The sequence below is a fragment of the Pezoporus flaviventris genome, unplaced genomic scaffold (assembly GCF_033815535.1).
Source record: "Pezoporus flaviventris isolate CSIRO_AGI_PZ_B2104156 unplaced genomic scaffold, CSIRO_AGI_Pfla_v1 ptg000013l, whole genome shotgun sequence".
In the NCBI taxonomy this organism is placed as follows: Eukaryota; Metazoa; Chordata; class Aves; order Psittaciformes; family Psittacidae; genus Pezoporus; species Pezoporus flaviventris.
In genome coordinates this window covers 15,852,557-15,868,030 of record NW_026892561.1, presented here as the reverse complement: position 1 = coordinate 15,868,030, position 15,474 = coordinate 15,852,557, and the positions used below count along the sequence as shown (strand labels likewise).

The 15,474-nt window shown below is 50.9% G+C and overlaps 1 protein-coding gene across 1 annotated transcript in view; it reads left to right on the top strand.

The window, feature by feature from the left end:
• Positions 1-12,924, top strand: part of TMEM121 (transmembrane protein 121) — a 39,675-nt gene extending 26,751 nt beyond the window's left edge. The window contains exon 2 of the mRNA XM_061451826.1: positions 9,833-12,924. Within this exon, the coding sequence (XP_061307810.1) occupies positions 10,470-11,387 (918 nt within the window). The 5' untranslated portion in view covers positions 9,833-10,469 and the 3' untranslated portion in view covers positions 11,388-12,924. The remainder of the gene's footprint in view (positions 1-9,832) is intronic.
• Positions 12,925-15,474: the final 2,550 nt, after the last annotated feature.

The following is a 15,474-nucleotide window of genomic DNA, read 5'->3' as shown; positions in this document are numbered from 1 at the left end:
ACAGCCAGCAGCTGCCTTGTGTTAATTAAGAGCAGAACAATTGCTCTTAATCAAAGGCCAGACCGACGGCTGCAGTGGCAGCAGCCGGCCCAGATCAATCTCTACATACTGCCCAGCTCATCCCACCTCCACTAAACCCATGCTCAGGGCTGAGAAGGAATAACAGAGGCATAATTATTTCTCTCCAATTGCTGCAACATGCCACCACAGCCTGCCAGCAGGGACAAGCCCGAGGCAGCTTCCAAGGAGGACAGAGATGTCCCTGTGATTTGTGGAGGAGCTCTCTCAGGGCTGGCAGGTGAGCTGATCGGCCTCCAGAGGTGTGTCCCCACCTATATGATGCCGAAGCATCCTCTCCTCAAGCGCTCAGGCCCTCTGCTTGCTTGGGGAAATTATGTAGGAGGGATAAGGGAAAGCTTTCTCATGGCAGCAGAAGACACAGACATTCTTGCTGTTCTTCTACTCCAGCACAGAATTTGCTCTGGGAGCCGGTGCAGCACCTCACAAAAGCCACTGAAAGTGCAGAATGTGCTCAATACCTTCAGCATCAAATAGCAGGGGTCTCCAGCATTGCAGCTTTAGAGTCAGACCCCTATGTCTTCCAACATCTTCCCTTTTGAACTTGACCTGGTTTATATGCATCAGCCACCTGCTGCTCACAACCTTTCCTTTCATCATGTGGGTGAGGGAGGAGCCAAGACGATGGGTCTCTCACCTACTGCCTTTATTTAGTCTGGCATCCAGTCTGGCCCCAGGTCAGAGAAACTAGCAGATTCTTCTCTGCCCAGGTCTCTAGAAGAGAACCTGCAAATTAGCCCCTCATCCATTCAGTCATGTATTTACTGCAGAATAACCCCTGCCTAACACTCTCTCACACAGGTAGGAGATACCTGCAGAGCTCAGATGCAGCTTCCCTAGGAGATTTCTAGAGTTCTACCCCAGAGCTCTCAGCAGCCCCTTCCCCTGCAAGTATGCTTCCAGCACCAGGAAGCTCCCAGCACTCTCCTATTTATAGCTTCACACACCAGCTTTCATTTCCTTTTAATTAGCTGAGTCCCTTTCCGTCATGCCTAGATGAGGCAAAGGGTACCTGAGGCTGCCAGAACAGTGCTGGGGCATTCTGGGGAGCAGTGCTTCTGGGAAAATTTGTGGCTCCTTGCCAGCACCCAGGAGACAAGGATGACCAAGAGCAGGGAACTTTTCCATTCTCCATCTGTGGGGAAGGAGGAAAGCATCCATGTGAGGACTGTGAGCTGGCTCTGTATTTTCCTTCCCCCTGATACTGACAGTGTGAGGTTATCTGGGGACCTGGCAGTGATTCACACACATTGTCCCAGGTGACCTGGCTAAGGGACCAGCAAGGGTGGTGGTTATATCTACTGATGACACATTAGGGTGGGCTGGGATCATGCTGGAGGAAACACTTAAAATCCATCAGTGTCTCAAAAAGGCAGATAAACTGCCTGGAAAACAGAAAAAGGGTATAGCTGGGTCAAATTCTTCTGGCAGGGGCAAGTCATATCACCCCTGGGAGAGTCAGAGCTGGGAGCAGGGACTGCAGCAGCACTGGGATCAGACGAGAGCTTGGGAGGACAGGGGCATGGGAAAGTGATGGTGAACTTTGGCAGAGGAGAAGCAGGTCCCTATAGGTGAGGCAGGCCCAGGAGGTCATCTGAAGTAACAGGGTGAGGAAAAGCCCCAGCACCAGTGGGGAAAGCTTTGTGGAAAGGTGAGTATAGGGTGCAGAGAGAGGAGGATGGGGACACCTCCATGACCGGGCCCTGCACACCAGGGGCACTGAGCTCCAAGTACATCTCTCACCATGGCAAACACACATGCAACCAGATGTTTGCTAAACACACCCTGTTTTGCATGCCCAAACCAACAAATTGTGGGTGATTTTGACACTTTTAAATCAGGGGTTTAGTACAGATCAGAATGAAATCTTGCAAATCCACCCGACTTGGAAATGTCAAGCAACTCAGAGAAAACATGTTTTTCTGGGGAAATAGTAAATAGTTTCAGAAGTGTCAAAACACAATATTATAATTTAACATTTTATGTACCAGTCAAAATTAATAATTTACCTTCTTTAAACACCCAAAATACCTGAAAAACCTTTTTTGGGTTGGTTTCTTTTTTGGCATACCTGTCAAATAGCATCAAACTCAGAATGTTTGTGAAAAGGGATTTGTTCCCAGCAGATCTAGTTGCCTGCATTGACAGGAGATCCCGGGCCAGGACGGCCATGAGGGACAGGGCTCTGAACACAAAAGGCCATCTGTGCTGCGCAGGGCTCTGATTTGGGACAGCATCAGCTCTCCACTACATCACAAAAATGATATGATTCAAGAGGGTGGGTTTATTTTTTTCCCACTCAGGCAACAGGTCTGATACTTTCTGCTCAGGTTTGTTTGGGGGAAAGGGGGTGAAATGAACCCCTTAAGGGAGCTGAGGAGGTTTGCAGGATAAGAGCACAGTGGACGCATTCACTGGTATAAGAAGGAGCTGGTTGAATCTCATAGCCCTGATGTATTGTTTATGTTGGACAGGTTCTGAGAGCAGTCTGCAGCTCTTTCTCTGTTTCTCCATGTGCCTACAGAGTAAATTATCTGTAATCATTAGCAAGTGGGCTGTTTCCTCCTTCAGACACAATTAGTGGGCAGGGTCCGGAAAAATCTTCCTCAATCTCATTTCCTTCAGAGGATGCACTTGAGATACCGGTACTGCCCCAGAGAAGGCAGGGTGCAGCTGCTGCCCAGAAGTGATCTTCCCTACTCCCTAGGGTATAAGCATCCCCAACTCTATCAGTCTCTAGTGTCTGTCCGGGGCAGGCGGTGGAGATGAAATCCCAGCCTGCAGACCAGTGAGGCTGAATGAGACATCCACCAGCCCTGATTTTCAGCAAGGTGAGGTGGGAAAATGCAGTGGTTCAGGGATAACATGATTTACAGTTTATTGGCCAGAGGAGGATCTGCTCTCCCTATAAACACCATCCTTAAGCGATGCACTCATAATAATTCAGTGGGTCACAAAAGGTGTAAGCAATTAATAGCCACTTCTCAGCCCCCACTCTGCCAGAGCCCATCACTTGGCTGTTCCTTAGTTGCTCCCTGAAGCGTGGCTGGCTGCGGGTGAATGATGCCATCACCCGTGCAGCTCTGCCTTTTAGCCCCTGCAAAAGGTGGCCATGCCATCACCTCAATCTGCCCCACACTGGGGGTGGTGCTGTGACACATGGCATGGTGGGGAGGGCACTGCCAGTCAGGGAAAGGGCTTTATGGAGCAGCAGCTCTTCAGAGGGCTGAAGGACTAAGTGAAGGGGAACTTTGGATTTACACTTGGGAAAGCTGGAATAAATTGCAGCAATTAAAGTGCAAATGAAGCTTTAAGCAGTGTGGCATCCTAACTACCTGGGAAGTGTGTTGTGTATACTTTTGTCTCACTCCCTCCCTCTTTTATTTATAGACAGAATTCAAATCACTTAAATAATTTAAACTAATTTGGCAGGTAGTGCCAGGGTTCAGGATGCTCTGGCTGGCATTAATGAGGCTGTGTTTTCACAGTGGCTCCCAAGCCCTCCAGGCTTGTCTGTGGCCACTTGCTCCCCAGCCCTGGGAGATGGGGTTTGTGCTGGCAGCTCCCTGCACCTGCATGGCTCTCATGTACAGTGCTTGTGCCATGCCAGGTGATGCCAGGCACAGGCAGGGAGCAGAGATGGGAGAGGATACAGGAGGGTACTGGTCATGCATGGCGGCGTGTTGCAGACACTGGTAACGGCATAGCTAGGGGTCATTACTCACACCACAATGTGCCACTAGCATTGCAATGGGAAGCACGGTTTAATTTTCTTCCAAAGCACCAGGGCTGATGGTGAAGCACGGCTGTGAGTACACACAGAATCATAGAATAGTTAGGGTTGGAAAGGACCTTAAGATCCTCTAGTTCCAACCCCCTTGCCATGGGCAGGGACTCCTCACACTAAACCATGTCACCCAAGGCCTTGTCCAACCTGGCCTTGAACACTGCCAGGGATGGAGCATTCACAACCTCCCTGGGAAACCCATTCCAGTGCCTCACCACCTAACAGGAAAGAATTTCCTCCTTATATCCAATCTAAACTTTCCCTGTTTAAGTTTTAACCCATTACCCCTTGTCCTATCACTACAGTCCCTAATGAAGAGTCCCTCCCCAGCATCCTTATAAGTCCCTGTCCTGGGTTCAGCAGTAGCAGTCATTTTTCTCCTTCTTGGTAGCTGGTGCAGTGCAGTGTTTTGATTTTTGGCCTGGGAACAGAGCTGATAACAATGATGTTTTGGTTTGGTCAAGGACTTTGTGAGCCTCATGCTCTGCCAGGGAGGAGGGGAAGCCGGGAGGAAGCAGAGACAGGACACCTGACCCAAACTGACCAAAGAGGTATTCCATACCACAGAACATCATGCCCAGGACATAACTGGGAGTTACCCAGAAGGGCTGGGGCACTGCGGGGTTGGAGGAGGTATCGGTGGTGCTTGGTCAGGCTGGGGGGGCCAAGTTATCGGTCGGCTGGTGCTGAGGTGTTGTATTCTCTTCCCTTGTTATTTCCTTTATCATTGTTATTATTGGTGGTAGCAGTAGTGATTTGTGTTATACCTTAGTTACTAAACTGTTCTTATCTCAACCCATGGGAGTTGCATTCTTTTCAATTCTCCTCTCCATCCCTCTGGGAGCAGTGGGAAGGAAAGAAGGGGGGGAAGTGAGTGAACGAGTTTCCTGACTGTGTTTAAACCACAACAGTCCTTTTTGGCTCCCAACGTGGGGCACGAGGGGTTGAGATAACGACAGATCTGACCGGATTAATAGTCATTCGTCACAATGCTGATTTATTGGCTCTCAGAGTTGTTCTTGTTGATCTCACAGTTTCAGAATGCAGTACATTACTTAGAGCCGGTATTTGCTGTGTTAGTGTTTATCAAGTGTGGGGCCTGGGCTAAGGTTCTTGTCTCACTGCGCTTTATGGCAATGGCTTGTAATACGGGCGGGCTCCAGCAGCAGGGCGGGACGGACGTGGCCGTGGACTTGTACCTGGCCATCCGGCTGCTCTTCACCATCCTGGCCCTTGTCCTCGCCTCCATCTTCGTGAGGCTGTGGGGAGCCAAGGGGGAGCAGTCCCAGGAGCCAGGACCCAGGTGTAGGACCTTGGTTAAACTTCACCTCACAAGCGTGTCAAGGTCCCTCTGGATGGCATTCCTTCCCTCCAGCGTATCAACCGAACCACACAGCTCGGTGTCATCGGCAAACTTGCTGAGGGCGCACTCAATCCCACTGTCCATGTCAGTGACAAAGATGTTGAACAAGACCGGTCCCAACACTGATCCCTCAGGGACACCACTCGTTACTGGTCTCCAGCTGGACATTGAGCCATTGACCACAACTCTTTGTGTGTGGCCATCCAGCCAGTTCTTTATCCACTGAGTGGTCCATCCATCAAATTGATGTCTCTCCAATTTAGAGAAGAGGGTGTTGTGTGGGACAGTGTTGAATGCTTTGCACAGGTCCAGGTAGATGACATCAACTGCTCTACCCCTGTCCATCAGTTCTGTAGCCCCATGAGAGAAGGCCACCAAATAGGTCAGGCAGGATTTCCCCTCAGTGAAGCCATGCTGGCTGTCACCAAGCTCCTTGTTGTTTTTCATGTGCCTTAGCATGCCTTCCAGGAGAATCTGCTCCAAGATTTTGCCAGGCACAGAGGTGAGACTGACTGGTCTGTAATTCCCTGGCTCATCCATTTTCCCCTTCTTGAAAATGGGGGTTATATTTCCCTTTTTCCAGTTGTTGGGAACTTCACCTGACTGCCATGATTTCTCAAATATGATGACCAGTGACTTAGCAACTTCATTCGCCAGCTCCTTGAGGACCCCCGGATGGATCTCATCAGGTCCCATGGACTTGTGCATGTTCAGATTTTTAAGATGGTCTCGAACCAGATCCTCTCCTACAGTGGGCTCAAGGTCTTCATTCTCACAGTCCCTGCATCTGCCTTCCAAGACTTGGGTGGTGCGGTCAGAGCCTTTGCCAGTGAGGACCGAGGCAAAGAAGTCATTCAGAACCTCAGCCTTCTCCAAATGCTGCCTAGCTAGTTCTACTGAGAGCTTCCTGAGGGGGCCTACATTGTCCCTCGTAATAATAGTGGGTACATAATGGGGAATAGCACCTACATCCTCAGGTGCTTTATAGCAACCACGAGGGCTGGAAAAACAGGTACAAGACCAAGAAATAACTCCCCAGTCAGAGCAAAGGGACCAGAGCAATAAGGGCAGGGGCTGGCTGCACTTCTGCTGCTCATTTTCCCTTGGTGCCAAAGGAAGCAGGGTAGAGATGAAGAGTGAAACCCTGCACTTCAGTTAAGTTTAGACCCACCTGCAGGACCTCCAGGTCTCTCTAGGAAATCAGTGGGTTCCCCCCATTCCCACTGCAGGCCCTCCTGCCCTGCAGGGATGCTGGGAAGTGGCAGTCTGCACTGGGAAATGGGGTGTCCCCAAGAAAGCCCCCAGGTGGAGAGGGGACATGATGCTGCTGCCTATCCCTGTGCTGTGCTGTCAGTTTTCACTGGTGTGGCTGGATACTCCTCTTGGGCTGCATCTCGCCAGCTGATCACAAGCTGCTGTGGGTGTTACCAAGTGTGTTTGCTCACTCCAGTGCAAGCAACAGAGGTGTTTGCATAGGATAGCGGTACGGGAGAATATGCAATTATGGATTGAATCTTGTCCTGATAAGGAGGCCTATAGTTGCCAAGAGTGAAGCATCGCTGCAATACCTGCTTGCGGGAGCCCTGACACCGAGTGGGATGCAAAGGGTGCTAGATTCCTTCCCTTAGGAAGCTGCCAGTCTGGCTCGCTGGCATCCGTAACACTCCGAGCTCATTACATTCAGGTGAGCTTCCTTTTATTTACAAGAATTCCTGCAGGAAGAATATTGTGAATACTTGTCTAAACAAATATTTGCCTCAGATATGCTCTTGTGACTGACATGCTCATTTTCTTGTTTATCCAGCACATTTCTCAAGCGGCTCCTGACTGTATTGTCAAATGCAGTCATTTAAAAATTATGAATTGGGATTTTCAGGAGTAATGGTTGCTTAAAAACTACCTGCTTTTTTTAATAGTCCTCCGAGGAGAGTTTTATGTGCCCCCTTGCTGGTAGGATGGTCATGCATCATGCAAACAGGCAAGCTCTGCTCCACGGATCTGTAGAGACCTCCATGTTTCCATATAGCACCAAGGCTGCAAGAAGTGAGAAAAATACCAGCTACTGCACAGCTGGAAAGAAGAGCTTGCACTGCAGCAAAAGCTTGAAACTATTTGCAAAAGGCAAGAGAGGTGCTTGCCCTGGGTAATACAGGTTTAACCCAAGAGAAAGCAGCACTCGAGCCTTGTGATTCAGCTCAGCCCCACGATCCCCTTACTCTATTCTGAAAGGTCACTGTAACAAATGAACATGTGTACCAAACCCATCCCAAGCTGCTACGAATCGTTAGGATGTGAGGGGAGGGAAGAATCCACTCTTTTTTTGCTGAAAACAGTCTGCTCAGCACCAATGTTTGCTGCTGTTATAAACACCATGAATTAGTGTTGCCCACTGCCCTGGGTGTTTACTGAGAGGTAAGGTAGGGTTCCTCTGTGTGTTTTCACATAGGCATGTGGATAGCTTGGGTTGGAATCCTGTCCTTCCCCCAGCTTCCCAGACCACACAGGAACGAAGGGGCAGGATTTACAAGCAAGCTGCTTCCTAACCTTAACCTGCTGCATTGCACCCGTTGCCTTTTAAATAATCACTGTCTTTTGAAGGCATAAATACTTATGGGGGAAAGGAAAAAAGTACTATTCCCTTCTGAAAGACCTAATTTATCTGGAATTATCTATTCTTGGCTATAAATCCTCTGTAAAACTTGGCATGAGTGTAAAAGCAGTTACAGCAGTGACTGTATATTTTTATCCAAAACCTCAAGAAAGAACAAACCAAAGCCCTAAATGGCAGCTACAAGACATTGCAGAGATGCTGGTAAGAGTGGAGCTGCAGTGAGTGCCTTGCCTGGGAAGCACCATTTAGAAGGACACGTGAATCCCTCCCCCAGCAACTTTTTGGTTTCTTTCTGGGCAATTCCTGTTTGAGAAATTATTTTAACATGTCAGTTTTCCCTGCTGTGCATGACTTTAGCAATGGACACAGAATGGTCCCAGCCTGGGGACTTTAAGTTCCATGCTAACATTTGCTGAACACTACATCCTCGCCTGCCACATCCTTCAGGAGCCAGGACAAAGGTACATTCATCCCTGGTGTCCACCTACTCAGGCACACGTCCTCAGGGCTGGCTCTGAGTCACCTGGCTTCCCACTTTTTCTTCTTTATTCTTCTCTCCATGAAGCAGGAGAGAATCCAGCTATTATTTAAATGAGGCCCCATGAACATAAGCAGCTGTAATACACTTCCCCATGCAAAGTAGGGCAGGCTTTTAATGGCTTGCAATTCCTTAGGCTTTGCTTCTTCCCTTCAACCTCCACCTCTGCCTCTCCCTAAAAGATGTGAGAGCCCAGGTTTGCAGTTAAAAGTCAGCTGATGGGGAGCAGAAGCAGTGCCACCAAGTCCTGGGCAGGCTCTGGCAAGGGCATCAATTTCCTCTGACAGCTCCTGGAGCTATCCCTGGGTCATGATTCCCTTCCAAGGGGCAGAGGCAACCACAATAGCTGGGATCCACAGGGCGAGATGGGGTGATCTATAGGGGGGATCTGTGGGGTCAAGCACTTTCCTCCCAGAGAGCTGCTATGCACATAGGGCTAGCTGTCACATGGCATGTGATGGGCATATCTGGCTGCGATCATTATCTGTCTCCTCCATTCTGTAAGCAGTTTGATAGTACTCCTGAGTGCACTGGGACCTATTCCCTTCCTGGGAGTGGATCCCTGCACAGGAAAGATTAACAAATTGGTTACACAAGCACAGCACGGTGAGAAGGAGCTGTGGCCATGAGCAGCTGTGCCCGGCCAGAAAGCTGCTGAGACCTTGTGCCATCCTGGAGACAGCTTTGCTGCGCCTTCCCCTTCCCTGTGCCCTGCTGGGGGCAGCCCAAGCACCACATGACAGCCCTAACCTCACCCCTACTCAAGGAGGAAAGTACCCCACACCCTGCGAGCTGCTTTACCCCTTCCACTGCTGCAGCCTGCCACCCCAAGCACCCATTCACACCCAGCCAGGTGGCTGCTCAAGCAGTGTGGAAATCCTGAGTCTTCTCTGGAGAGCTTGCCTTTATTCCTTGCTGGAAGCTGAGTATTCCCCTCCTCAGTCACCAGTGAAACCCCATAGCCATCGTTTAGCAGAGCCATGCCCAGGATGGAACCTCTGCAGAGCATGTGTGTCCCTCTCCCCACTGCAGACATGGCACAGCTGGGCTGGGACACGTGCAGCTGAGGGTGCCACGGCCCCCAGTGGGACTTCACGGTACCATGGCACACTCATGGATCTGCCTGTCTCCACCAGGGTTGTGCCTCTGCTTTCTCTGCAATAGCACCCAGGGCTTGAACTTGCTGAGCAGTTTTGGATGGAAAGTGCCTGTGTAAGGGCATCACACCAAGTTTCCATTCAGGACACCCTAGGCTGTGTTCGTTCTCAATAAAAACCTGTTCTCTATTCAGCCATGCACAGAGCCTGGTAGTGGGTGTCCTGGCAGTGGGACATTACCTGGTGGGAACACAGCTCACACTGCTGTGTGGTGGGAGCTGATGGGAGCTGTTGTCCTCACCATCCATGTCCAGCACATGGAGAGACCCTAATGCTTATTCTCTGCTATCTTTTCCAGGGATGGAGGGATGCATGTACAGCTGGGAGCAGCAGGAGCATGGCACAGGCCCTCAGAGATAGATGTGAAGGTAGTGCCCTGTGAGGACACAGCAGAACATCCCCAGACCACGGAGGAGTGTGAGGTCTTGCTGGGAAGAGGAGAGCTCCCTTTCCTGCCCTGCCAGCCAGGTCTGCCTGCTGCCTGGTTGCCTACCGCATTTCCAGGGATCAATACCAGGATTTGAGGCTCGAAACCTGGAGGTGCATTAGTGCTGTGGGATTGCTGGAGAGCCTGACAACAATGGGGGATCCACCACAGAGTAGGGACATCTGCCCAGGAGGCCCTGCATGCCTGTGAGCCCTGGCTGCTGCTGGCGGAGGGTGCTTGGGTTGCTCAGCAAGCCAGGGCTGGTGGCAGAGCTGAGGTACTTGCAGGGCACAGCCAGCAAAAGGTGAAGAGCTGGGAGAGGGTCTGCAGGGGCAGCCCAGAACCCCAGGAGAGTGGGAGCCGAGCTGCTGCTCCTCCAGGGATCTCTTCCTGGGGCCAGCAGACAGAGCAGCCCTTGGTCCCTGGCTCACTGTGGATGTCCCCCCTTGCCCCGCCAACAGGACCGCTCCCCTAGTGCTGGTGTGGAGAGAGGGCTGCTCATCTCATCATGGTGCTGCCACCGCCCGACAAGCGCCATGTCTGTTTGACCACCATCGTCATCATGACCAGCATGGCCTTCATGGATGCGTACCTGGTGGAGCAGAACCAAGGGCCCCGCAAGATTGGTGTCTGCATCATCGTGCTGGTGGGGGACATCTGCTTCCTCATCGTGCTGCGCTACGTGGCAGTGTGGGTGGGGGCAGAGGTGAAGACAGCCAAGCGGGGCTATGCCATGATCCTGTGGTTCCTCTACATCTTCGTGCTGGAGATCAAGCTGTATTTCATCTTTCAGAATTACAAAGCAGACAAGAAGAACCTGGAGACAGTGGCCAGGAAAGCCCTGACCCTGCTCCTCTCTATTTGTGTGCCCGGGCTCTACCTGGTGTTGGTGGCCTTGGACAGCATGGAGTATATACGGACCTTTCGGAAGAAAGAGGACTTGCGGGGACGCCTCTTCTGGGTGGCCCTTGACCTGCTAGATATCTTGGACATCCAGGCCAACCTGTGGGAGCCACACAGGACCGGCCTGCCCATCTGGGCAGAGGGGCTCATGTTCTTCTACTGCTACATACTCCTCCTGATCCTGCCTTGTGTGTCCCTCAGTGAGATCAGCATGCAAGGGGAGCACATTGCCCCACAAAAAATGATGCTCTACCCTGTCCTCAGCCTGGTCACCATTAACATCGTCACCATCTTCATCCGGGCTATCAACATGGTCTTGTTCCAGGACAGCAGGGTCTCCACCATCTTTATTGGCAAGAACATCATCGCAATTGCCACCAAGGCATGCACCTTCCTCGAGTACAAGCGGCAGGTGAAAGAGTTCCCTCTGGAAGCTCCAGCAGAACTCCCTCTCCCACAACCAGAGCATCCACAGCACACAGGGCATCCCGCACGAGCCATCACCCACGAGGGAGATCCTTGACACATGAGGGGTCACGCCCAGCCGAGCATTGGTTCAGATAGCCCTGTGCCAAGCAGAGGAGGGATACTGCTTTCCCGCTGCATGGGCGAGCAAGATGGACAAATCCCACCAGCGAGGGCTCTTCTAGGCACAAAACACCAACCACATTGTAATTGAGCTATGGAGTGTCCCCTAGATGTCTTCATCTCAGGTATAACCCTAGGAGTCCTCCAGACAAACCAAATGAACTTGCAAAGGACCTGAACCAGTTAGCCCTTTCCATCTGTCCTTCCCGCCACCATCACTCCTGAGCAAAGACTGCTAAGGTTGCAAAGTCCCTTTTTACTCCTTGAGCACCTCACCTTTACCCCAAGCCTGGAACGAAGATTTTGTTACTGAAGACCTTTTTATTAAGTGGGGACAGGGGCATAGGTGTATGGGTTGGGGGGGGAAGGTGGGACGTTTGAACCAGTAAACCCTGTGATTGTAGATGTCTCTTATCTCCAATGGTTGTGTTTACAGTTTCCTATTTATAGTGGCTCCCAGGGGCTTCTGGGCTGCCCCAGGGACCAGTCCTTGTGGGTTGGTGATGGCCAAGAGCAGCAAGCCCTGTGGCAGGGAGCAGGGCTGGGAGCCGGCATGGGTCCCTCACCGCAGGACAAGGGACACCTCAAGCAGTGCACCATGCCAACCCTGCTGGGAGCAATATTTGACAAGCTGAAGCTGATCTAATGCTGGTGTTTTATGGATTTCATTAACTCCAAACAACTCAGCACAATATTTCTATTTTTAGAAGGGTCTCTCCCTGCCGTTGCAAGCCTCCCCACCTGCAGCATCCAGCACCGCTGCCCTGGCCCCACCAGCACTGCTGCAGGCGGGCACCCAGGAGGGCTTCGTAGTGAGGCTGGCGATGATGCATTTCACTCTGGCATTGAGCGTTTATAAAGAGGGCTGCTTTCCACAGCTACTATATTTTTAAAATAAAATATTTCCAAAAAAAAAAAAAAAAAGAAGAAAAGAAAACAAACCTCAAACAAGAGCTGGGAAGGATGTGCTGCCCAGGGCAGGTGGTTGGGTTTGGGGATGGGCATGGGTCTCCTCCTCTGGTGTGTGTGGTGGTGATGGGCTTGGCTGGCTGTGGGCAGGTGGTGGGAGGTGAGGGCCAGCCGGACAATAAAAGCCCCATGAGAGCAATGGCTTTGGTGGTCTCTTTTCTGCCAGTGTGGGGAGGGAGGGGGCAGCTCGGAGGGCAGCTCCCATACAACTCAAATCCCTTCTCTACTCCTGCATCCACCTCCCCTGGACTCCAAGTGCCATCCCGAGAGGTGCTGTGCCCTGCACTCATCTAGTGGTGGGTTCAGCAAGCAAAAACCAGGCTTTTCCAGCTGAAACACTGCCCCAGGGGTTGGGCACCTCTCAGCTGCCTGCACCTGGGGGGAGGCGCAAGGAGGCAAGCAGAAAAGCTGCATCTCAAACATGCTGAAATGGGATCTTTTTGCTTTTTCTGAACCAAACATTTAATTTTGAGGAGTCAGAATAAAATGCCTGATGCTGTTTACATTTCTCTTCCACATTTTCTTCTGGCTCTGCTCACTGAATTTGACCTAAATTGACAAATTATTTTAGTCTTCATCTTTTCAGCCCATCATCATCTGTCCAAAGCATTGAAGGACCAGGCAATTGCAACCCTGCTTTGCCACCCTGTTGCCCAGGCATGGCTTTGTGGGGTTCTCTACTGGGAATACGTCTGCTGAGAAATCAAACAGTATCTTTGCCAACAAAAATGAATTTGCAGTAAATTTAGCCAACTGCAAAAGTTTCTTCATCCTTTCCCTCGGAGAAAACAAGAGGAAAAGGGCAGGTGATTAAAAAGGTATTAGCAGAAATTAATTATATTGCTAAATTATTCTGGAATACCTATGGAATTACATATTACATCTATACTGGAGCCATTAAAATATATGCGATTAACATCACTGCAATTAACTCCCAAGTATATAATAACATTCTGCCACTCTTTCAGGTAATTAATTTATGAGGCTTTATTTTACAGCTCTTCCCCAGAATTGAGTGTAGGAAACCCTGCAGCTACTGGCAGCGCGGTGCTGTGCCCAGGGCTGGGACACACGGCTCAGGCAGTGCTCAGCATCAGGCTGTACCTGTAGCAGTAATTTATCCTGAGGATAAAATGAATTTCCCAGGGGTTACTCTGACAGGTTGTTGTGGTTGTGTGTATTTTTGTTCTGTCTCAGCCTGATAGCTAGCTCTGCAGCTATGCCTTATGGTGGAATGTTCATATCCTTTGAGCCTGATCTGTTGCTAAGGTTGCTTGGAGGAATGTCTGGCTGTGCTTCCTGGATGGAGCCTGCATGGGAATAGTGCTTTATCCTTGCTCTGCTGTAATCTCCAATCAGGCTTAGGAGTCACCACAACCTTTTCCCGAGGCTGCAAGACCCTGCTTTTCACTGCTGATGTCGTGTTGTCTTTGTGGAGAGAGGTGTCCTTGGGGCATGGCTGCCCTGAGCCCCTGTGTTAGGAGCAGGAGTGGGAGGAGAGGTGATGGAGGCGATGCTCACCTGGAATGCGGTGCATTGCATCATTCCTGTAAAGGCACATGAGCTCACTGCTCCTTGAAGACCGCTCTGTGGCAAAGGGAGGGAGGAGAGGCTTTTCTTGTCTTCTGCTGTTCAACATCCCCCAGGGGCTCTGTCTGCATCATGTTTCTTACCCAGCAACACAACTCTTTCTTTTCAAAGCCGTCCCAGAAACAAGTGTTACAAGCTGGCCCCTCCACAGAAACTGACGGAGGAAGGCTGGGAAGGAGGGTAGAGGAGTGCTAGCTGGGAAGGGCAGTGTGACGGTGTCTGCGAGCAGAGGGGAGAGCCAAAGTAGCCAGCAAAGACCTTGGAGACATGGAGACAGCACGGCAATGGGAGCACTTCACCTGTTCCTTGCCCAGTGCTTGCTGAGGGCAATGCAAGCACTGTTGCCTCCTCCCCAAAATCTATCCCTGCCCAGCAGAGACAAGACCTTTGGGAGCCATGGGACTTGAGGAGGGACGGCACAGTGGTGGTGGCTGCGCAGGGTGACTGGCTCTCAGCCTGGCAGTTTGTTAGAGGAAGGTGATATTTTGCCATGGGCAATGAGAACTAAAGGAAACAATTAAAACTAAATAGGCTGGAACAGAGCAGTTTTTCAGCTTTCTGTTGAGGTGTATTGGTAAAAGAGCTCCTTTGTGAAACGCGAAATCCTCCTGGCAAGCTATAGACTCCCACCTGCTGAAGTGAAAGCAGCACAACAATAATGCAGAAGAAAGGACAGAAATTCCCAGCCCTCCAGTGGAAGACCCACATGGGCGGCATCCCTCACTGGCATTGGAAAACAGGCCACAGGCACAAGGAAGCCCATGCCCTTGGAGTGGAGAAGCTGGCAGTGCTTTGGGGGCCAACTGATGCTGTCCTTTCAGTTACTGACCCGCTGGGAAGTGCTGAGGTAAATGCCCCTTCCAAGCCAAGAGACAGCCCCTGAAGTAGCCAGGTCTGCTCTGTAGCTTGCAGGGACACCAGAGTGGTGGCACCCTATGGAGATGCAAAATCCCAGCCTCTCTGAGCCTTCCTGCTAGTCTGGTCCTGAAAGACAGCAAATTGTTCCAGTTCTGTGCAGCCATGGATGATCTGTAATCGCTTCCTAGCCTCAGAGATGGCCTGAACACATCCACTTCCCAAGCATTGCAGAACTGAAAAATGAGAGCTCACAAGTAAGTGGAGCAAAGCAAGCCATACCAGGCTGTTACAAAGCATCAAGCCCAGAGAAATCCATCTGGGTCCTGTTCCCCTACCAAACATTTGGATGAAGAGGCAGCAACAGGCTTGTGCTGCTGCATGCCTGGCACCATGAGAAGAGTCCGGACCCAGCTCTTGTGTCCCAACAGCCTCATGTTACCTGCGGTAACTGCATCCTTCTCACTGCCTTGGGCTGGATCACCAGCTATTTTACCCACCTGGGAGCTCTTATTCAGCTCTCAGCAGCACAAGCGCCTTTCTGCTGCATTGACCTGCGTGCTGGTGTGCTCTACAGCCAAGGGAGAGGAGTGTGAGCTCTAGCTCTT